The sequence below is a fragment of the Chiloscyllium plagiosum genome, unplaced genomic scaffold (assembly GCF_037043375.1).
Source record: "Chiloscyllium plagiosum isolate Xiang-an unplaced genomic scaffold, Cpla_swu_hap1 HiC_scaffold_47, whole genome shotgun sequence".
In the NCBI taxonomy this organism is placed as follows: domain Eukaryota; kingdom Metazoa; phylum Chordata; class Chondrichthyes; order Orectolobiformes; family Hemiscylliidae; genus Chiloscyllium; species Chiloscyllium plagiosum.
The window spans coordinates 14233074-14258091 of record NW_028270185.1 but is presented as its reverse complement, the minus strand read 5'-3'; the positions used below and the strand labels follow the sequence as shown (position 1 = coordinate 14258091).

General features: G+C 44.6%; 1 protein-coding gene across 1 annotated transcript in view; it reads left to right on the top strand.

The window, feature by feature from the left end:
* The window catches only part of LOC122542870 (cytochrome P450 2F2-like), a 41679-nt gene that overhangs the window by 5641 nt on the left and 11020 nt on the right, over nt 1-25018 (top strand). Inside the window, exons 2-4 of the mRNA XM_043680979.2 lie at nt 12578-12740; nt 14009-14158; nt 18434-18594. Coding sequence (XP_043536914.1) covers nt 12578-12740; nt 14009-14158; nt 18434-18594 — 474 coding nt within the window. The remainder of the gene's footprint in view (nt 1-12577; nt 12741-14008; nt 14159-18433; nt 18595-25018) is intronic.

Below are 25018 nucleotides of genomic sequence, written 5' to 3'. Positions count from 1 at the left end.
ATTTAGTGACAGCTTTCAATGGGGATTCAGATAAATACTTGAAGGAGAATATTTTCAGAGATATGGCGAAAAACCACAGGAATTGAGATTAGCCGGTGACAGTCTCAGCGACAGACAATAAGCGGAATAGTTTCCTTCTACGCTCCGTCATTCAACAATTGGTATGACTTTATGATTTCAAACATTTAAACCTCAAATTGTCTCAATGACTGCCTCACAACATTGCAACATCTGAGGATTTTGAGAGTCATGCATTTACAGTCCCTGCAATAAATGATTATTTGTTTTCCTGGACAAATATTATTTATCCTGAGCATCTGGTGGGACTTTTCCACTGTGTAAACTGAAAACTCCCTGGTGGTTTTCAGATGGACCCCAGCTGTCCAATAAGAAAAATGTTTTTTTTAATATTACAAATGATCAAATAACAACCAAAGGTTTTGGACAAAAGAGACCCATTGAAGAAAAACTGCCATTTGGATAAATAGATTTATATTTATTAAATTCTACAGACAACACATTGGTGACACACAAACTGATTTAAAATAGCAGGAGCAGATGAGGTGTGTTGTGGGTGGGGGTAAGGGGTGCGTGTGGATGTCAACTCACATCTGACAAAAACTAGAACCAGTTCTGTTGGAGATTATGTTGCACTAACAATTTTGTTTAAACTTCATGCAGGCTGCTTTACAGAACGTGGGAAAAGTCCTAAATGCCCTCAAATTGAGTGCATTGCTAGGCCACTTGAGAACTGTTAAGAGTCTAATTGCTCTGAGTCTTGAGTCAGCTATAGGCAGATGAGTTTAATCAGTCACTATTACTGAGAGAAGCTTCCAATTTCAAAGCTATTATAATAAAGATATATCTTCCCAAGTAATAAGGGAAGGGCTCTTCTGGTGCTGTGGTAGTCTGGACCAGAAACTCTGGATACAAGTCCTGGAGGTGCGTCAAAGCAAGTTGATTTTATAAAGCAAAGTTCCAGGTGCTGAGGTGAGATTTGAAATCATGCCCTAGATCATTAGCTTGGCCTCATGATTATTTGTTCAGTAACATTACCACTAGACTAACATTACCTATACCAAGATCTCGCAAAGGTTGATAGAGGCAAAAGTGAGGACTACAGTTGCTGGAAACCAGAGTTTAGATCAGAGTGGTGCTGGAAAAGCACAGCAGGTCAGGCAGCATCTGAGGAGCAGGAAAATCGACGTTTCGGGCAAAAGCCCTTTATCAGGAATAGAGGCAGGAACCTCCAGGGTGGAGAGATAAATGGGGGGAGAGGGGGTGTGGAGCTGGGGAGAAGGTAGCAAAGGTTGATAGAGGTCCATTCCCTACAATTAGACAAATAACCCAGACAGTTACTAGACCATTGATACTAAAGGGTTGAGGAGTACAGGAATTTGGAGGGGGTGGGGGGAGGGAGGTTCACTAGGACCAAGGAGTAGGACTTCCCAAGTTGGAAGTTCCTTCAGTCAGAACCCAACGTAAGATCCACCCAGATACCTCTAATCAGATCAAGCACACCCATCTCTTTCTGATGGAAGTGAGATCAACTTGTGGCGTTCAGATGATAATTAAAGGTCCAGGTCTAAAGAGTGTTTTCCAACAGTGGGAAAGGGTACTTGGATCCTCCTTCCTTGTACATACCTACGGTTATCAGTGGAGAAGGAGGAGGTGTGTGGGTGCTCCACTCACCTCCAACGTCTACAGCTCCTGAACCCGCAGCCTTCAGATCTTCATTTGTGCATAACATAGTCCCCTTGTCCTTACTCATGTTTATGATCCCAGATGGGGTTCAAACCCAATGGCTACCTTTCTAGGTGAGCCTCTGAAGTGCTTCCCTGGAGCCAGCTTCTTTGGGAAATAAACCACCTCAGCATGTTTGTATGCCCAGTAAAGCAGAGGAATCAGCTTACCTCCAGTCTCTCCATAGTCCAACAGCAGAATGACAATCATTGTCTTGACTCAGGGAGGAAGAAAGGCCACTTGAGTGGGGTACAGAGGATCATCATGAGTAAAAGTGCAAAAACATTGGGGTGAGATAGGAAAGAAATTAAATGAATCCTTTATACATAACTATTGCCAGGCTAAAAGAACAACTGCAAACCCTGTCAAATTCTAAGCTAAACAGCTTACATCTCCCATCTACCAGACCACCCAGGAAGATTGAAGATTGACACAGCAGAAAATGTGCAAAATTTGGATATTGAGAAATTACTCTCAATGTAGCAGGACAAAACCTGTCTCCATAAGACCATAAGCTATTGGAGCAGAAATGGCCATTTGGCCAATCAGGTCTGTTCTGCCATGGCTTGTATGTTTCTCAACCCCATTCTCTTGCATTCTCCCTGCAACATTCGATCCCTTTACCAATCAAGAATTTGTCTATCTCTGTCTTAAATGCACTCAACGACTTGGTCGCCACAACCTTCTGCGGCAATGAGTTCCACAGACCCACCACTCCCAAGCTGAAAAGGTTCCCCTTCAGTTCTAAAGGTTCATCCCTTCATTCTAAGGCTGGACCTTAGGGTCCTATTATCTCCTACTAGTGGAAACATCTTCTCTATGTCCACTTCATCCGGCCTTTGAGCATTCTGCAAGTTTCAGTGAGGACCTCCCTCATCGTCCTAAACTCCATCAAGTACAGACCAAGAGTCCTCAACCACAGCTCATATCCTTCATTCCCAGGATAATTCTTATCATCTTCTCCTCTGGATTCCTTTCAAGGCCAACACCTCATTCCTTAGGCAAGGGGCCCAAAACAATATTCTAAATGTGATCTTACCACTGTCTAATACAGCCTCAGCCCCTGCTATTAATTTCTCGCTCTCTCGAAATGAATGCTAATGTATTTACCTTCCTAACCATCAACTAACTAGGACTCACAAGTCCCTTTGTTTTTCAGATTTCCAAAGCCTTTCCTCATCTGGAATTAGTCTATGCCTTTGTTCCTATTGCCGATGTACATAATCTCATACTTTCCTACATTGTATTCCATCTGCTCCTTATTTGCCCACTTTCATAGTGTGCCCTGCCTTATCAACTTGCCTGAGATGTGTTGATCTGTTAGTAACATCAGCCTCAGTTCTTTTGTCCACATTGTTAATGTATAACGTGAATAGTTAGGATCCAAAAACTGACTCCTCCGGAACTCCACTAGTCACTAGCTGCCATCCTGAAAAAGACCCCTTTACCCCCACTCTCTGCCTTCTGCCAGACAGCCAATCCTCTATCCATGACCAGTACCTTGCCCCTAATACCATGGACTCTTATCTTATTTCGCAGTCTCCTGTGTAGGACCTTGTCAGAGACCTTCTGGAAATCCAAATGGATCATGTCCATTGATCTCCCCAGTCTGACTTGCTCATTACCTCCTCAAAAACATGTAACAGGTTGGTCAGGCATGATCTCTCCTTGCCAAAGCCAGGCTGACTCTGCCCTGTTTACCATGCACTTCCAAGTACTCTGCAATCTCATCCTTAATAATATAATCTTACCAGGTCAGGCTTCAAATGAAGATTGCTCCATCTTGGCAGTGCTTGTATTCAGGGCCCATACTCAGAGTTTTCTATACCTCATTTGGAAACTCCACCATGGACTAAAGGTGACAGTGAACCTGACACCCCAGGAACATTCTAGACTCAAGTAGCTCCGCACTGCCTTCACTCCTCACAACTGGTACAGCACTAAGGTGCGTAGGGCCCAGTGTCACTTTTAGCCCATGATGGAGTTTAATGGGGAGGAAATGGCTTAGTAGTATTATCGCTGGACTGTTAATCCAGAGAGCCCGGTCATGCTCTGGGGACCTGGGTTCAAATCCTGCCATGGCAAATGGTGGAATTTGAATTCCACAAAACAAAATCTGGAATTAAGACTTTAACAATGATCATGAATCCATTGTCAATTGTTGGAAAAACCCCAAGTTCATTAATGTCCTTCAGGGAAGGAAACTGCCATCTTTACCTGGTCTGGCCTACATGTGACTCCAGACCCACAGCAATGTATTTAACTCTTAACTGCCCTCTGGGCAATCAGGGATGGGCAATAAATACTGAACTAGACAGTGATATCCTCATCCCATGAATGAACATTTTAAAAAAAGGAGGCTATAGTTGCCGTCTTCCATAGGTCAGTTTGGTTGGTTGAATGGCTGGTTCATTCGTAATGCTGAATGACACCTTTATGATCGTGTAATAGGCAAGAAGGCCCTGCCTTATCAACCTGCCTGAGATTGTTGATCTGAAAGAGCAACCTTTCGTCCCAGGGACTATGGTAACATTTACTTCCCTTAAAGGTGGGGATACAGAGGTTTAGGGAGGTAAAGTGGAGCATGTAAGACATATTTGATTGTGCTTGCTAGCAATAAAACTGTGGGAAGTGAACTTACCCACAAATAGTGGTTGTGTTGTTGCAAGAGCCCAGAGACAGAATGTTCTTGTTCAGGTGAAGGGTAAGGCTGGTAGGTGTAAGGAATGCTCGATGACTAGAGAAATTGAGGTTTTGGTCAACAGTAAGGAGAAAACACTTGTCAGGTATTGACATGAGAGCTTGAGAATCCCTAGAAGAATATAAAGGCAGTAGAAGTATACTTTAGAAGGAACTCAGGAGGACAAAAAGGGGGCAAGAGATAGCTGTGACAAATAGGGTAAAGGAAAATCCAAAGGGATTCAACAAATACATTCAGGACAAAAGAGTAATAGGGCCCCTTAAAGATCAGCAAGACCATCCATATGTAGAAGTGCAGGAGATAGGGAGATACTAAACAAGTATTTTGCATCAGTGTTTACTGTAGATAATGACATGGAAGGTAGAGAATGTGGGGAAATGAATAGTAACATCTTGAGAAATCTCTATATTACAGAGGAGGAAATGCTGGACGTGTTAAAATGCATAAAGGTGGATAAATCTCTGGGACATGATCAGGTGTAGCCTAGAACACCGTGGGAAACTAGGGAAGTGATTGCTGAGCCCAATGTTGAGATATTTGTACCATGGATAGCTACAGGTGAGGTGCTAGAAGACTGGAGGTTGGCTAATGTGGTGCCACTACTTAAGAAAGTTGGTAAGGAAACACCAGGGAACTATAGACCAGTAAGCCTGACATCGGTAATGGTCAGGTTGTTGGAGGGAATCCTGGGGGACAGGATTTACATGTATTTGGAAAGGCAAGGACTGATTAGGGATAGTAAACATGGCTTTGTGCATGGGAAATCATGTCTCACTAACTTGATTGAGTTTTTTGAAGAAATAACAAAGAGGATTGATGAGGGTAGAGCAGTGGATGTGAGCTGTATGAACTTCAGTAAGGTATTCAACAAAGTTACTCATAGTAGACTAGTTAGCATGTTTTGATCACATGGAATACAGGGAAAACTAGCCATTTGGAGACAGAACTGGAAGGTAGAAGACAGAGGGTGATGGTGGAGGGTTGTCTTTCAGACTGGAGGCCTGTGACCAGTGGAGTGCCACAAGGATCGGTGCTGGGTCCACTACTTTTCGTCATTTATATAAATAATTTGGATGTGAACATAGGAGTTATGGTTAGCAAGTTTGCAGATGACACCAAAATTGGAGGTTTAGTGGACAGTGAAGAAGGTTACCTCAGAGTACAAAGGGATCTTGATCAGATGGGCCAATGGGCTGAGGAGTGGCAGATGGAGTTGAATTTAGATAAATGTGCGATGCTGCATTTTAGAAAGGCAAATCAGGGCAGGACCTGTACACATAATAGTAAGGTCCTGGAGTGTTACTGAACAAAAAGATTTTGGAGTGCACGTTTATAGTTCATTGAAAGTGGAGTCAAAGGTAGACAGGATAGTGAAGAAAGCATTTGGTATGTTTGCCTTTATTGGTCAGAGTATTGAGTATAGGAGTTGAGAGGTCATGTTGCAGCTACGCAGAACACTGATTAGGCCACTTTTGGAATATTGCATTCAATCCTGATCTCCCTGCTGTAGGAAGAATGTTGTTGAATTTGAAACGGTTCAGAAAAGATTTACGAGAATATTGCCAGGGTTGGAGGTTTTGAGCTATGGGGAGAGGCTGAATAGTCTGGGGCAGTTTACTCTGAAGGATCGGAGGTTGAGGAGTGACCTTCTAGAGGTTTATAAAGCCATGAGGGTGAATAGCCAAGATCTTTTCCCTGTGGTGGGGGAGTCCAAGACCAGAAAGTTTAGGTTTGAGGTGAGAAGGGAAGACTTAAAAGGTGAGACTTAAAAGGTGAGACTTAAAAGACTTGAGGTGAGAAGGGAAGACACCGTGGGCAGCACGGTGGCACGGTGGTTAGCACTGTTACCTCACAGCGCCAGAGACCCGGGTTCAATTCCCGCCTCAGGCGACTGACTGTGTGGAGTTTGCACGTTCTCCCCGTGCCTGCGTGGGTTTCCTCTGGGTACTCCGGTTTCCTCCCACAATCCAAAGAAAATGTGCAGGTTAGGCAAATTGGCCATGCTAAATTGCCCGTAGTGTTAGGTGAAGGGGTAAATGTAGGGGAATGGGTCTGGGCGGGTTGCGCTTCGGAGGGTCGGTTGGACTGGTTGGCCCAAAGGCCTGTTTCCACACTGTACGACATCGAATCTTAAAAGGGACCTGAGGGACATGTAGAGGGTCATGCGCATATGGAATAAGCTACAGAGGAAGTGGTGGAGGCTGGTACAATTACAACATTTAAAAGGTATCCGGATGGGTATATGAATAGGAAGGATTTAAAGGAATATGGGCAAATGCTGGCAAATAGGACTAGATTAATTTTGGGTATCTGGTTAGCATCGACAAGTTGGACTGAAGGATCTATTTCCAAGTTGTACATCTCTATGACCATATGACTCTATCACTAGTAAACTAGAGCACCTGATGGTTGACCCGAGTCTGGGACTAATATTTTCAGAACTTTTCGTCCTTTCTGAATTGGCTGAATCATTTTTAGGTCAGGAGTGCAAATCTCTAATTGGGCAGGTTTACCTGAAACACTTATCCAAATCCATGAATCAGACTTCTGTCTCTGGGTACCTCAGTCAATGAGGGAGGCATTCAGTGCTATTTTTTCCATGATTGCAGCAGATATGACATGGCCATCAATGGTGGACCACAGGCCGGCAAAAGGAGAGGTGGCATCATTGGTACTTCGAAGGAGATTGATCAATCCTGATTGTGGAGCTTGTTGGAGTTTGTCTGCAACTGGTTTTAAGTAGTTCAATGGGAAAAGCAGTTATTCTCAGTGTCTCTTGTTATATACATTAATGGTTCTGAAGGGGTTACTATTTATGTTAATTGGCTCCACCAATTCTACTGATTTGACACACTGTGAGTTAAGGTGAGGAATTCTACTCTAGTTTTCAGAAAGAGTAGATTCTTCACGGGATGTGGGCTGCACTGACTGGGCCAGCACTTTTTGTCTGCCTCTATTGCCTTGAGAAGGAAGTGGTGAGCTGTCCTCTTGAACTGTTGCAGTCTGTATGGTTCAGAGGCCCCTACAGTGCCTAAAGAGGGAGTTCTAGGATTTTCACCCAGTGATAGTGGAGGAATGATGAAATAGTTCCACGTTAAGTTAGTGTGTGGTTTGGAGTGGGACATGCAGGTGGTGGTGGTAAACAGCATTCCCTCTAAATTTCTCATTGGCCATGTGGGCCTCCAAGTGGGCCAGCAATGTTCAGAATTGGAAGTCAATGCTGTGTTTGGCAGGATGTTGCTGATCGCTGTATGCAGAACATTGGAGGGCTGCACATGCGCAGCTGCGCAACTTGGAGGGAACATGTGTGGTGTATCAATGTAAGCTTCCTAAGGTCTTTATCATTACAATGGACCAAGTATAGCTGCTTTAAACTTTTTATCTCAGAATACTCTTAGTGTATACTCGACAACTAACCACTTTCCTACCCAAAAATATACTTTATTCCTAAAATTTGCAAACACATTTCAACTTGAATTTTGCGTACTGTGCAATTACATTTAACTTGTCCCAATATGGGATGATCTCCTAAATAGGATTGTAAAAGATTCAGAAGTTTAAAAGTCCATTCCGTGTCAGGTAATCAGCCCTCGGGTGGAGACAATGCAAATGTGAAACTATGCAAGTGCAAAAAATGTAACATTTTCCTCTGTGCACCATGCTGCATTACAATTTACCTCAATACATTTTTGTTAGTTTTGCAATGTACAATCTTTGTAAGACACAGAGTCCAAGGGGGTTCTATCATTTCCAACCCTTCAGTATAGTGTGGCTGAGAAACCTTTGATATTCCCCCCTTATGCCTCTGAGTGGCTGGCCCAAGCTTAGTGTGTTCCTCAACATGTAATCTTGGACTTTGGAAGGGTGCCAGTCTGGAAGACTTGGTCGAGGACACTCTTTGCATCGGAAGACCAACACATTTTGAGCAGATCAAAGAATGTTTTTCACCGACTCAACAGCCCTCCAGCCACAGTTGATGGTTGATACAGTGTATATCCCTGAGAGTAAATTTCAACTTGTCTCCTCGGTAGGTCCAAGACAAGGGAGGACGGGGGGCAATGAACTACCTCAAACAACCCTTACATGGTACCACATCCCATTAGAGGTGCCAAATACCTCAAGGTATAGGATGTGCCATTTGAGAAAATCCCACAACTCCGTTCTGTGTGTGCAATGCTAATCTTCAGAATTATGTTGTAGACACAAAACAAATGCACGATGATAAAATGTATTAGATATTGCTATATGGCAGTTGGTGATTGGCCATTACACATTGCAAACTTGAAGCATATTGACCACTTGCAAAGTCATGCAAGTGTCACTGGCATACGGACAGGATGAGGTAACTTGCAAGGCTGTGAGAATGTCACAGATTTTCTTATCTATTTTTATCTATTCTTATCTATAAGTATTCTTATCTATACAGATCCACACACAAGCATTCTCAAAGTACTGCTAATTTTCAAAGTTAAAAATTACATAACACCAGGTTATAGACCAACAGGTTTAGTTGGAAGCACTAGCCTTTGGAACGCTGCTCCTTCATCAGCGTTGTGCCTGATCGGGTGCAAACCACCTGATGAAGGAGCGGTGCTCCAAAAGCTAATGTTTCCAATTAAACCTGTTGGACTATAACCTGATGTTGTGCAATTTTTAACTTTGTACACATCAGTCCAACACCGGCATCTCCAAATCATGGCTAATATTCAAACTTGTACCAAGTGCTAAGATTGATGACATTTTCCTCATCTTTTATTGACTGTAGGGTGTGTTATGTAGTGGTCATGTTATGATTAGTAATTCAGAGGTGTTCAACAGTACTTTGAGAATTGAAATTTGACGAGAAAAGAATATATGAGATCTTTGATTGGAGTTGTTAACCTGGGCCAATCAGGGAGTCCTGGGTGGCAGTTTTAATTAGGAGATTCAGAAGGTCTCCTCAGCATAGGGACTGCCTCTGAGCTGGCTGGTCAGAGCCCATGTACTGTGCACATATAAGTGAAGGGTGACTCGGTGATGGGATGCCAGCCTCTGTGCAGTTATTTCACCAAGTAAGCACTTAATTGCATCCCACTACAATCTTTTCAAGGCAACTGCAATTGACCAACTAATTCCAGCAAGTGCCCATAGAGCACAAAGGAATAAATCAAACTCCTCAGGCATCATGCATTGCATTTAAATTGATTTAGTGTCTCTGTGATTTAGCAATATAGACCAGAAATCCACATTTGTGTCCTGGGCCTATTTCCTGTATCCTTTCCTGAAACCCTTGGGTCCTCATCAAAGGAGTATTGGAGCAGGAGGAAACTCTTCAATCCCTCAAGCCTGTTCTGCTTTTCATTTAAGGTCATGACTGACTTGCATCTTCACTCTGTTTAGATGCCTCGGTTCTGTGACTCTGGATGCCTGTACATCACAAAAATGTATCCAGCTCAGTGTTAACATGTTCAATCATCACTACTTCCCCTTCCCCTTAATAGCCTCCACATCTTTTCAGGAGGAAGAATTCCAAATCCCTGCTACCCGTGTGTGAAGAAATGTTGAATTGCCTAACTCGAATTTGAGAATCCAGCTTTTTTTTTTGGATTGCTGCCTACAGACGAAATCGTTTCACACACTATTCTTTCATCCTAAAATCCTTTAATCATTTTAAGTGCCTCAATTGGTTTGCCCCTTGATCTTCTATTCTCAAGGAAACTCAAGAGCGTGGTCTGCAGATGTTGGGCTGTTTGCAATTCGTTCCAGCTTATCCTCCTTTTAATGCGCACTCTGACAACAGCTAGCTGCCCGCGTTGTGGCTGCTGGAGATCTCTGTACTCAACTTGAGACCCACTAGAAGTATTTGGATATCAAGTGAAGACAGGAGGAGAGAGATCTCAAATAGCTTCACCTTAATATCCTGAGGCCCAGATATTGCAACTCTGCTGAGATCAATAAGATGTTCAGGACGTAAGATATGAGAGTTAAAGTAGGTCTTTCAGCCCCTCAAGAACCTGCCCTACCATTCAGTAACATCATGGCCAATCTACTACCTGACTCCAGTTTCCTGTCCAATCCCCAAATCCTTTTACTTGGTTGGACTCCAAATTTGAGTTGTGAATATATTCCACCGGGTTTATTGTCCAAAGGGATTTTGATGTATATCAAACTTCAGATGATCAGATCACCATATTGACCTGACATGACATGAAATACCTGCATAGGATCGGGTAAGCCTTGTAGAAGTCTTCCAGTTGTGTACAGGGTTTGAAGGGCAGGACTGAAGGTGAGCAAATTTCCACTGTGTACCATGAGGTTCAAGCACACAGACTATGCAAAGGTTATAAACCAGGGATCCTTCAATCCAATGGCTTCAATCATTAATTGGGGGGCAAGGAAAACTGAGAAAGAAACTATTCACAATAGATATCCATAGCCAAGACTTGAGATCTACCCAGAGACCGGAGCCCTTCTATAGTGCAACTGATGAAAGTCATGAGCCCAGAATTTCTGGGAATTTGTGTCTCTCTCCCCTTCCCTCCCCATCTCTGTCCCACTGCCATCCCCTCCACTTCAATCACATCAACACACAAGTCTGGCTTCTAGTCCCCAGGGATCCTGACAGGGTCTGCCCGGTGTACTTCAAGGAGCATTGCTTGCTGGCACATACCCAATGCCCCATTGAGCAGGGCTCAACATCCTGCCTAAATTGATAGTCAGGACATCTAAGACCCACTTACCTCTCTCTGCTACACAGTATACTGTGGCAGCAACTCTGTCAAAGAAATGCTTTAGAAATAGCAACTAATAAGTACACAGCATCCAGTGTACTAAAATATTTTAACATATTTTCCTTTGCTTCAATGGGGAGGGAATGGCCAAGTATATTACCAATCACTGGACTGTTAATCCAGAGACCAGGTAATGTACCTGTGTTTATGTTTTTGCTGTTGTTTACCTATTATTTACTTATCTATGCGACTTAACTCTGTGATCTGCCTGTATTGCTTGCAAGCTTTTCACTATGCCTCGGTACACATGACAATAAATTCAATTCAATTCTGAGGACTTGGGTTTGAGTCCTGCCATGGTAAATGGAAGAATTTGGAATTCTATAAGAATCTGGAATTAAGAGTCTAACCGATGGCTATGAATCCATTGTTGATTGTTGGGAAACCCATCTGGTTCACGAGTGTCCTTTAGGATTGAAAACTGCCATTCTTATCTAGTCTGGCCCATGTGTGATTCCAGACCCACAGCGATGTGGTTGATTCTTAACTGCCCTCTGGGTAATTAGAGGTGGGTAGTTAAATATAGGCAATAAATGCTGGCCTCGCGGGTAAAACACTCGGCCTGTGAATGAATTTTAACAAAAAGGTGATCTCTATACCAGACACCTTGATGGGGCAAGGCTATAGCTTTTAATGTTTAGGATTGTTTTCCTCGCTTATGACATAACCACAGATTTTCTCAGACCGAGTCTGAAACCACATGCTCAGTCAATTGCATTGCCACAGGATCCTGATGAAAATATCTCACCCGATGAAGCAGAGCATCAGTTCACCATGGCAAAGGTCAATTTGCTGCAAGTGACGAGCATTCATTCCAGAGATGTGGATGTTACTGATCAGGCTGGCGTTTATTGTTCAGCTTCAATGCTCTTGAGAAGAGCCATCTTCTTGAGCTGCTGCAGTCCATGTGCCACAGAGAGCACTACAGTGTTGTTAGGAAGGGGTTCTGGGGTTTTGGTTCAGTGACAGTGAAGGAACGGCAATATAGTTCCAAGTTCAGGATAGGGTGTGGCTTGGAGGGGGAGCATGCAGGTGTTGCGATCCCATGCACTTGCTACCCTTGTTCATCTAATGGGTTCGGTTTGTCAAAGCAGCCTCGGTGAGTGGTTGCAGTGCAGGCTGGTTTATCCTTGGTGCTGTCAAGCTTCTGTAGGAAGGACTTCCAGAGGACAGGAAGTGGGCTTGAGATTTACCAATATTGTGCTCAGTCAGACGAGGGTGGGGGAGGGTCGTAGCACAGCTGTTGCCCTCAAGCAAGTACATATGCTCACAAAGGATTTTTCTTTATTTGCAAATAGCCACAGTTAATTGGATTGCACATCTCATCTCATGGAAATTAATTCCCATTTCCTGGTTGTTACAGTTGGCCAAGAAATATGGTTCCGTGTTCACTGTCTGGCTTGGACCACGTCCTGCAGTGGTGTTGTGTGGCTATGAAACCGTGAAGGAGGCATTAGTCAATCGAGCAGATGATTTCGGAGCCAGAGGGACAGTCCCATCAATCAGGAAGATCACAAATGGATATGGTAAGAACAAAGGGACAAGTTAAGCCCCAAGTCTTTCCTCATACCTGTAGATTTCTGTGGATGCTACGTCTTGTGTTCTGCCTCTGTTTCCATGAGGATTGTGCCTTTAATTCGTCTTCCATCGACCAGATGCCTTGTAATTCAGTAGTGTCACCCTTTCTGATGTATTTCCAGTTCCACTTAATATGCTGTGGGAGTGAAATTAATCTTTGCCTGAAACAGGTTCATGGCAACATTGAGCAAACAGAAATTTGGGCATGGCTTAGAACATTCCAATCACACTGCAGTAACCCAACATCAGTCCCTCCCAACATCATTACAAACAAAAATTCCAACTTCCTCTCTTTATCATTTTCAGTTTCTTGTTTGATCATGTCTCTTTTCCTTTTCCATTCAAATTGCCCCTCCCACACACACCTTTTTTTTTGTCATTTCCCAATAAAACCTTATAGTTCAGCCTTCCCATGTTGCTTTGATGAGTACTCAGTGACCTGGAGACAGCAGGTTGAAAAATTGATGAATGTGTGAGCACAGGCATTATCCATTATGAAAGTGGCTGAGCAGTGAAAATAGAATCTATAGCCAGGAGCATATTCTTGCATCATTAGTTTCCCAATGATAAAAGTATTCGCGCTGAGCCGTAGCAGTAAAATGTGCAGATTCAGAGTTTTACCACCACACCCATATCCCGTCCCCACCCTTAAGGGCAATATTTAGTGGAAACTGCTTGCATATAGGAAAAGAATAGAGTGTTATACTGATTGGGTGAGCTTACGTTAAATGAAAGGGAACCTGAGGTGAACCACCATAAGAACTCTAACGCATGTGAGTTGGGTGTATGGTATGGTTCTGTGCTGCAAATTTGACATAACCCAATCTTTACCACGCACACATACTGACACACAACTCCCACCAATTTCCATAATGGCCACCAGCACATTGAGTTTGAACCCAGCAGTCACAAATGAAAGGTCAGAGGCTAACCCAAGCCTCCTTGACCTTTAACATACTCTGACGTGAGGCTTGAGAGTGAACAAGCCAGTGTGGAAGTGCACACTGTAGGGAAAGGTAATACACGTTGATTCTTGCACTTGGACCCTGCCAGATCAGTGAGGGACCTCTTAAAGTCTAGAAAACCAAACCAAAAGCTTGGCCTGCAGAAGGGGTAGGAGAGAATGGAATGCACCCCCTCGATGTTTCACAGACCCCTTTCCCCTCCTTTTACCTATCTAAATCAAACCACACTCTCTGTCTGTCTGCACTTCCAGGTATTGCCAGCAGCAATGGGCACCGCTCACTGCAGCTACGGAACTTTGCTGTCAAGACGCTGAGAAATTTCGGGAGAGGGTCCAAGACGCTGGAGAGTTTCATCCAGCAAGAGGCAGAGTGCCTGGTGGAGGTCTTCCGAAGAACTGAAGGTTAGTGGCTCCCTTCCAGACTGGAACACTGAACACCAAATACAGATGGCATTCAGACCACAACCTGTGCACCAAGGTCAGCAGTGTAGCTGAGGTAAAGTCAAAGGGAACAGTCAGACTAGTGGTAGACTGTTTCAGTACATCCCTGGCCATCCTATTCCAGACTCCGCACTGCCTCTTTTCTGCCCACCATCCTGTTCCCTGCTTACAGTTCTCCCTGAGTGAGGGAACAGGACAGCGAGTGAGAGCGGAGGCATTGAGGGGTAGGGAGTGGGCCAGGGAAGCACTGAGAATGGCGTAGACACATAGTTATGCACATGCACCAATGGCAGAATGGGCGCTGACTTCCAGTTCCTGCACATGTTGATGAAATCAGAGTTAAAAATCACACAACACCAGGTTATAGTCAAGTGAAGGAGCAGCGCTGCAAAAGCTGGTGATGTCAGAGGTAGTTTCTTTACTCAGAGTAGTAAGGGTATGGAATGCTTTGCCTGCAACTGTGGTAGGTTCACCAACTTTAAGTACATTCAAGTCATCATTGGACAAGCATATGGAGGTACATGGAATAGTGTAGGTTAGATGGGCTTCAGATTGGTATGACAGGTCGGCGCAACATTGAGGGCTGAAGGGCCTGTACTGCGCTGTAATGTTCTAATGGACTATAACCTGATGTTGTGTGATTTTTAACTTTGTACACCCCAGTCCAACACCGGCATCTCCAAACGTTGATGAAATCACTGGCTCCAACTTCTTATTCCAGTGCAGGAACAGCACATAGTATTTTGTCCTCATACACTACTCAATGTTTTTTTCCTTTCATTTTCATTTATGGGATATGGGCATTTATTGCCTATCCCTAATTACCCAAAGGGCAGTTAAGCGTCAACAATATTGCTGTGGATCAGGAATCCCATACAGGCTACACCAAGTAAAGATGGCAGATTTGCTTTACTAAAGAGCACCAGTGAACCAGATTTTTTTTACGACAATGGAAAGTGGTTACTTGTTGCTATTAGGTTAGCTCTTTATCCCAGATTTTTATTGAATTTAAAATTTGAACCCACAACTTCAGAGTTTTAGCTTGGAGTTATGGATTACTAGTCCAAAGACTCTACCAATGCCTTCACCTTGAGTAAATGCAACATCACACATTCGATTTCAAATAGGCATCTGTGTACACAAAGTTTGCATACAGATAAAAACAGTGCACTTCGACACATTACAGCTATCTTACTCTCAGACTTACAAGTTCTGGTCTTCTAACTGGCAGGCCCATAGATTTGTGAATAGCATTGGGGCTTTAACAGTGAAGGAAGAGTCTCATAAAGCAAAGGGTGCACAGAAAGTTGCGAGATTTCTTAGAGTTAACTATCTAGCAAGTTGATTCTCAGGTTAACTTTGAATTTGATTGAGTTTGATTTATTGTTGTCACATGTACCGAGATACATTGAAAAGTGTCGGTTTGCGTGCTACACAGGCAGATCACCCATACAAAGTGCATCGGGGTAGCAGAACAGAATACAGAAAACAGTGCTACACCCGCAGAGAAGGTACAGAGTGAGAGATCAGCATTACCATTTGAGAGGTGCATTCAAAAGTCTTATAAGAGCAGGGAAGAAGCTGTCCTTGAATCTATTTGTATCTGTATTCACACTTTTGTATCTTCTGCCCAACTAAAAAAGGTGGAAGAGAGTATAACTGGGGTGGGAGGGGTCTCTAATTATGCTGGTTGCTTTCCCAAAGCAGCGGGAAGTGCAGATGAAGGGTTGGTTTGCATGATGGACTGGGCTGTGTTCACAACTCTCTGCAGTTTCTTTGTGGTCCTGGGCAAAGCAGTTGCCGAACCAAGCTGTGATGCATCTGGATAGGATGCTTTCTATGGTGCATCTATAAAAAAATCGGTAAGAGTCTTTGTGGACATGCCAAATTTCCTTAGCCTCCTGAGGAAGTACAAACATTGTTGTGCATTCTTGATCCAACATGGGTAGACCAGAACAGATCATCAACTCCTAGGAACCAGGCACTCTCAACCATCTCCACCTCAGCCCCATTGATGCAGAGAGTGTCCTCCACTCCACTTCCTGAAGTTAATGACCAGCTCCTTTGTTTTGCTGACATTGAGAGAGAGATAGTTGCCTTTACCCCATGCCACTAAGCACTCAGTCTCTTTCCTAGTTTCTGTCTCGTCGCTGTTTGAGATCCAACCTACAACAGTGGTGTCACCAGCAAACTTGTAAATGGAGTTGGGATGGAATTTGGCCACACACTCATGAGTGTATAAAGGGTACGGTAAGGAGCTGAGTATGTAGCCTTGTCGAGCACTGGTGTTGAGGATTATGATGGAAGTGGGTTTGTCACTTATCCTTACAGATTGCAGTTATGGATCAGGACATCAAGAATCCAACTATAGAGATGGGAGCTGAGACCTAGGTCTTGGAGTTTAGAGATGCGTTTGTTTGGAATTATGGTGTTGAAAGGGGAACTGTAGTCATTAAGTAGGAGCCTGATGTAGGTATCCTTGTTATTCAGATGTTCCAGGCTGAGTGTAGGGCCAGGAGATGGCACCTGCCATGCACCTGTTGTGACAGTAGGTGAACGGCAAAGGATCAAGGTAATCTGGGAGGGTGGAGCCACTACTAACCTCTCGAAGCACTTCATAACAGTGGATGCCAGAGCCACCGGGTGGTAGTCATTGAGGCACTGTGCATGGTTTTTCTTTGGCACCAGAATGATGGTGGTCTTCTTGAGGCAGGTGGGGGCTTCAGATGGTAGTAAGGAGAGGCTAAATATGTCTGTGAATACTCCCACAGCTGGTCCGCACAAGATCTGCATGCACGGCTGGGGACTCCATCCGAGGCCAATTGCTTTTCGTGGGTTTACTCTCAAGATGACTGGTCCAGAGGCTGTGGCAGTGACTGTGGGTACAGGCTGGTGTGATAGATGACAATGTTTCACTAACCTTCTGTTCAAAGCGAGTGGAAAATACATTGAGTACATCAGGTCACGAGGTATTGTTGCTCACAATTCTGTTCAACTTTGCTTTGACTTGAACAGGCTGAGTACTCTGGTTACTGGATGCTTTGCAGCTAGATTCCAGGTTTGATTTGCAGGCTAGCTGAACAGACAGTTCGAATAGCTTCGCATACACAACCTCGTTGATGTTATAAACAGATGAAGAAAACATGGGTGTTGCAGCACGTACGCATTGATTCCACATCCTGTGTTGTTGGTTAACACTTCTGAGGCCTTGTTTAGTTTGGATAGAGGAGGCTATTATAATAGAATTGGAAGTTGATAATGACAATTTGTGCCACAAATTGAGTCTTGATCTTCCCTATTGTCCGGTATGAAACAGTCCAGAAACTTTAGTATTTAGTGTTGACCCATCCTTAAATAAAGACGTGTGAATTCCACTAATAGCCATGAGGTATCTAACCTAAATTTATATTTAATTCGTAGGAGTCTCAACATTGTCTGTAACCCAAATGATAAAGGCCTTCATACGTGTTTGTATCCAAGTTTTAAAGTTGTGACCGAGAGCTCTGAATGTCATATGCCTGTAACTAGGCATGAGGCAGCACAGAGGGAGGCTGTTTATCTCAACATGTCTGTGTCAATTCTTTGAAAGAAACTAATGGATTGGCTTAAGTTTATGGGTGGGAAATATGGTGTGGTCCATAATGGGTAACTGTTACTTATTTTGTGCTATTGGGCCAATCAGCTGTTGACTCCTTTTCAATTAAATTAGATTCCATACAGTGTGGAAACAGGCCCTTCGGCCCAACAAGCCCACACCAACCCTCCAAAGAGCAACCCACCCAGGATCATTCCCTTACATTTACCCCTGACTAATGCACCTAACACTACAGGTAATTTAACATTACCAATCCACCTGACCTGCACATCTTTGGATTGTGGGAGGAAACCGAAGCACCCGGAGGAAACCCATGCAGACATCAGGAGAATGTGCAAACTCCACACAGACAGTTGCCCGAGGTGGGAATTGAACCCGGGTCCCTGACGCTGTGAGGCTACAATGCTAGCCACTGAGCCACCATGCCGCCACTTGCTTTATACTATCGGCCAATCCAATAAGAAGTGTTTAACACAATGTTTCCCCACCCTGTCCCCACACCAAGACAGCTTCGGAAGATTAAGCCTTACCCTCACTGTTTCCCACTTCAGAATGTCACCACCCCCCTCCATCTCCCACCCCCATCCTGCTGATGTTTTGCTTTGCTGTGCTGCTCTAATCAACTCACATTGTCTCACCAGGGTTGGCCTTTGACCCCACATTCCAGCTGACCTGCGCCACCGCAAACATAATGTGTGCCGTTGTCTTTGGGAACCGGTTCGATTACACAGATAAGAATCTGCTCACTCTGTTGGACATGATCACAGAAAACATGAGAGTCATTAGCAGCCCCTGGGGGCAGGTAAGTCAATCACTGCCACTCTTTACTTTCTCCATTTTCCTCACTGCCTGCCTTCACTTGTTTATTGCTCAGTAGTACAGACCATTCTCCTACTGACCAATACTCCTTGACCTTTGAACTCTGAGGGTGACAGCTCATTCCATGAGTGTCCCCACACCCCTGAACTCACCAATATTTCCAGTTCACCTCAGTAGTGTTGGTTCTTAATTCACTGAATAAACTTCACATCAAAGAGCTGAAAGTTTAATGAGAACTCTGAGCTCAGAATAAAGACATCAAAGCTCCCCATTACCTTTCCACTCCCCTAACACTTTTTTAAAAATCTTTACCAGAAGGTGGAATGCGATAATTGTAAATTGTTTCATCGAAGAACAATCTGTACATTTCACAAAACATTGTGACGAAATCTCTACAATCTGTTCTGTCTGGGAGTTCTCTATTTGTTCTGAGAAAATGTTTCCTGAATGATCCACGGGAGTGTTCTTCATATAGGCAAACGTGAGGACTGCAGATGCTGGAGATCAGAGTCTAGATTAGAGTGGTGCTGGAAAAAGCACAGCAGGTCAGGCAGCATCCGAGTGTTCTTCATATGCCTAGCAGACCCATTGAAAGATATAGCACAGACCATAATGCTACCCTGGCATTCTGCAACTGCAGTTGACATGATACCATTTCTCCTCCCCTCTCCTTCCTGCCACCATTTGTCCATAGCCCCGCACATTCTTCCTTTTCAGAAAATGATCCAATTCTCAGAGTATTCCCAATCCCAACCACTCAGTGCGGGATAAAGCATTTCCCCCTATCGCTATCGCTCTTTTTACAGATGACCTGGCCTCTACTCTACCCATGTTTTTGCTGATTTTGGCACTTCTATCAAACCCCCTCTCAGCCTTGACTTGTCCAAGGAAAACAATCCTGATTTCCAAGTCTATCAACATCTCTGTAGTTCCTTATCCCTGGAATCACTGTCATGAATCTTCCCTGCACCTTCTGTAATGCCTTTGTGATGTTCTCATTACAGTTCAGTATCTTGGCTGGGGGCTTCTTTACAGAGTCCAAATTTTATTCTACAAAAGATGCGCAGGTCAGGTGAATTGGCCATGCTAAATTGCCCGTAGTGTTAGGTGCATTAGTCAGGGGTAAATGTAGGGGAATGGGTCTGGGTGGGTTGCTCTTCGGAGATTTCGGTGTGGATTTGTTGGGCCGAAGGGACTGTTTCCACACTGTAGGGAATCGAAACTAATCTAATCAAATACACGAGGCTGGAGGTAGCAGTTTGAGTCATGTCGCCCCCATTTCTCAGGAATCCTTCCACACCTATGGCTCAGCTCCCAGCCTCACCTTGCACCAACACATCTCACTGTTGAATGACTCATTCCCTGAAACCCTATCATGTCATCTGTGATTTCCTAACAAATGATCGCCGAGTAATAAGGTGTGGCGACCATCATCTCTTAATAAAGACACCTGAGTTTGGGAGTCTGGTTAGTATGGAGAAAGTGAGGACTGCAGATGCTGGAGATTAGAGTCGAAAGTGTGGTGCTGGAAAAGCACAGCAGGTCAGGCAGCATCCGAGGAGCAGGAAAATCAACGTTTCAGGTGTAAGCCCTCATCAGGAAATGAAGTCTGGTTAGTGCCAAAAACTCTTGGCATAGACCAGCTACCCTCCATCTTCATAACACTCCTTTCACCTTGCCCCGATGCTAAGGCTATATTGCATATCACAGATGGAAATTCTTATAAATATTAGAATTTATGTATTCATTTCGGTATTTGATTGAGTCCTGGCATAAGAGTATGGCAGCTGAAAATGTGTTGCTGGAAAAGCGCAGCAGGTCAGGCAGCATCCAATTCCGATATGGTCAGGAAGAACTGTTTGTTTAGTGTATGGATTCTTCTGTGGATGAAGAACGGTAGAGGACCTTTACAGGTCTGTGAGAGTATTGCCCTGAGCTGGGGTAGGGCTAACTGTAGGGAATGTAGGTAGCGGCGCATGGCTGCAAGCGTGGAGTGGAGGATCTGGAGGGAGGTCTGTTGCTGGAGGCTTTGGATTTGTTGTAGGTACTGGTTGTCCTGGTTGGGTCCAAATTCTGTTGGTCTGAACGTATTCCAGAGTCCGTGCAGGGTCAGTCGGTTCCGTAGGCAGGTGCTGAGGAAGGAGATGTGGCTGTGGTAGCGAGTCTGTTTGAGAACGTGGCTGAAGAGCTTCTGGGCAGAGGAGATGACCTGGGGTGTGCAGTGAGAGAGGGACTCACTGAAATCCTTGGAGAGGGAGTTAAAAATCACACAACACCAGGTTATAGTCCAACAGGTTTAATTGGAAGCACACTAGCTTTCGGAGCGACGCTCCTTCATCAGGTGATTGTGGAGGGCTCGATCGTAACACAGAATTTATAGCAAAAATTTGCAGTGTGATGTAACTGCAGTTACACCCCACTTCAACACCGGCATCTCCGAATCATTACTTGTAGAGGGAGGAAGAGAGCTTCTTCAAGGAAGGCATCCTTGCAAGAGGATTCGCAGTAGGTTAAAATCTTCTAGGAGGAAGTGAGGACTGCAGATCTTCTGTGGATGAAGAACAGTAGAGGTCCTTTGCAGGTCTGTGAGAGTGTTGTCCTGAGCTGGGGTAGGGCTGATTGCAGGGAATGTAGGTAGCTGAAAACGTATTTTCAGCTCTGATCTCCAGCATCTGCAGTCCTCACTTTCTCCTATAAGAGTATGGCAAGAGAGTAGGGTGGACTACATTCTGTGGAAGTTTGAGAGGTATTCTCATTGAAATATATAAAATTGTTAGAGAATTTTATAGCGGAAATACAAAGAAGCTGGTTTTTCCCTGGTTAGAGGGCTGACACTCTGAGTCATTGCTGCAGGATAAGGGTTCAGCCATTTTGGAATGAGATGTGAATGTGTTTTTCACTCAGAGAGAGCTCAGAATTCTCCACTGCAGAGGGCTGTCAAAGTTTGGCAATGATTATATTTACAGCTGAAATAGCTGGATTTTTAGCTACTATGGGAATTGAGAGAGATAGTTATTCAAGTGCTGTATTGGAACTAGGTGGATCGCATTGACTACATGATTGGAGCTGTTAACCTGGGCCAATCAAGAAAGCCCTAGCTGACCAATATTAGCAGGAGATAAAACAAACAGGAAATTTCGTCCTGACTGCTAAAAAAAATAAGCACTACCGCACTTAGGTGGTAGTGTGGGAGGAGGAAAAAAAAAGTAAATCAAAAAAAAAGCATTAACACCATGGGTGCTGGGGATAAAATAAGCACTACCGCACTTAGGTGGTAGTGTGGGGGTTAAATTAAAAAAAGAATATTAGCAGGAGATTTCCTTTCTTCCTGGTGGTGGAAATTGAATAAAGATTTGTACACCTGTTGTCTTTTTAAAAAAAATTAATGGGAGGTTTAGCCTCTCCTCAGTCTGTCTCTGAGCTGGCTGGCTACAGCCAGTGTACTGTGCACAAGTAAATAAAGGGTGACTTGGTGATGGGATACCAGCCTCTGGGCAGTTATTACAGTGGTGATGAGAGTTAGGTAGCACATGCCTTCATTTGGGAAGCTTGACTTGTTTGACCCTGATGTCGAAGACTAAGCCCAGTGTGTGGAAAGAATGTGATTTTTTTTTCCGGGCAATTGACATTGGAGCACATGAAGCAATGATTAATGGACCCATAAGCATTTTCGGTTACAAGGGGCTTAACCTTCCCAAAGGCACCAGGCACCTTCCAAGAGTTGATGGCGTTGGCTAAGAAATATTATGACCCTCAAACCGCCTCTATTTCTGAGATGCTATCAGTTTTGTTCAGCTGTTAGAGAACCGGGGGGATTCAATTCAGGATTTTTGATGACTGGCAGAGGTTTGTGATTTTGGGTTAACCTTGAATGAGATACTGAGAGACCTTTTGGTATGTGGGATTAATGACGTAACCATGCAGAAGCCCAACGGGACTTCAAACAGGCACTACAACTGGCTCTGTTATTAGAAAATGTGACAAGTGAAGCATGGGAGCTACAGGGCATCCCAATGGAAGTGGACTCCACCACCTGTCTGACTGAGTTTGAGGAACACCACTTGAGTGAAGGCAATTGCAGAGCCTCATGCAGGACATATCCTGAACAGACCCAAGGCCAACCCCACAGCAGAACCCCACATCAAAGTCGAGCCTTGGCCAAGAAGCTAAATGTCCTTGAGGATCTGGACCAATGAGCCATTGTAGTTGCTGCTGTTATGTTGACTCAAGACAGCAAAGCAGTCCTACAGGCCTGACGTGAGTAGGAAAATCCGTAGGCCGCTACCCAGGAGAGTGCACACTCTGGAAAGTTCTTGTGCATGTGGGTTGCAACAATTAAATTGCTTGGTGATGCCCAAATTGGAACTGATTAAAATTAATGTTTAATTAATTGGATACCAAGTTCCCATGGAGTTCAACACCAGTGCAGCTGTATCTGTGGTTGCAGAATCTGTCTTTAACAAGATTCACTCGAGACTTCAACTCTTATTTTTTGCACAGACCTCAGCCAGACTGAGAACATCACTGGGGAACGATCACAGATTATGGATACAACTTCAGTTCTTGTGTCCTGTGAGAAGCAGTTAGTGCTGTTCCCACTGATGATAGTAAAAGGATTGGGCCCAAGCCAACTAGGGGGGAGTTGGTTGAGAAAGGTTCTGAGTAGAAGATGGCGTATTACTATATGGAGCAAGGGTGATTGTCCCAAGTAAAGGTCACCACCAGTTACTGGCTGAACTCCACCAGGGTCATTCCCTAGGGTTTTCCAAACTGAAGGTGCTAGCAAAATGCTGTACCTGGTGGCCAGGATTAGATGCTGACATGGCTGTGTTGGTGGGGCACTGGCCAGAGTACCAACAAGGACAAAGGTTGCCACCAGCAGCTCCCCCGCATTCATGAGAATGGCTGGCACCTGGACTCTGTTACATGCCGGTCCTTTCATGGGCTCAATGTTCCTGGGCGGCACAGTGGCACAGTGGTTGGCACTGCTGCTTCGCAGCGCCAGAGACCTGGGTTCAATTCCCGCCTCAGGCGATTGTCTGTGTGGAGTTTGCACGTTCTCACCGTGTCTGCGTGGGTTTCCTCCGAGTACTCCGGTTTCCTCCCACAGTCCAAAGATGTGCAGGTCAGGTGAATTGGCCATGCTAAATTGTCCGTAGTGTTAGGTAAGGGGTAAATGTAGGGGTAGGGATAGGGGTGGGTTACGCTTCGGCGGGTCGGTGTGGACTTGTTGGGCTGAAGGGCCTGTTTCCACACTGTAAAGTAATCTAAAATCTAATCTAATTATGGAGTCCCATTCACAGTGGTTGGATGTGCATAAAGTTCACTCAGCAAACTTCGGGATGACGATTGAAAAGCTTTGAACATCATGATACACTGACTCCCAGAAGTATTGGTCATGGACAATGGGATGTCAGGGGCGGCACGGTGGCAAAGTGGTTAGCACTGCTGCCTCACAGCGCCAGAGACCTGGGTTCAATTCCCGCCTCAGGCGACTGTCTGTGTGGAGTTTGCACGTTCTCCCTGTGTCTGCGTGGGTTTCCTCCGGGTGCTCCGGTTTCCTCCCACAGTCCAAAAACGTGCAGGTCAGGTGAATTGGCTATAGTAAATTGCCCGTAGAATTAGGCGCAGGGGTAAATGTAGGGGAATGGGTCTGGGTTGGCGCACTTCGGCAGGTCGGTGTGGACTTGTTGGGCCGAAGGGCCTGTTTCCACACTGTAAGTAATCTAATCTAATCTAATTTAGCAGCAGAGAATTTGAATACTTCCTAAAGTCAAATGGCCTTCAGCACCATACCATCCATCATCCAATGATCTAGTGGAAAGAACACTCCAAATGTTGAAGACACACTTAAAGAGGCAGACTGCAGCATCACCTGATACCAAACTGTTCCGGTTCACGTTTGCTTATAGGATCAGCCCACACGCAACGACAGGGATGGCTCCAACAGAATTGCTAATGGGGAAGAGACACCACAACAGGTTAAACCTGATACCTCCAGGTCTGGAGGCGGGTGGAAGATAAAATGGCAGCAGGAACAGCAGTACTGCCCCCATGTCTCTAAGTGAGAGAGACAGTTTAATTCAGGAGATGAAGTTTGGTGTCAGAACCATGGGAATGGCCCTGTATGGGTACAAGGCCATGTTGACGCACTGTGACTTACAAAGTTCAGGTAGATGATACAGTCCTGAACAAACACGTCAATCACCTGCAAATGGGGAGGAGCAAAACCTATCTGGCCCCTCAGAGCAGCTCGAAGGCCTGTTGGAAACCATAGGTGCTTGCCCTCCATCTAGTATCAAGGAAACCTCATAGTCTCAGATGGATGCCGCCTCAATACTGTTACCACTGAAGAAGAGGAGGAAACTCTCCTGAGACGCTCTGGACGCAAGAGACAGGCAACGGTC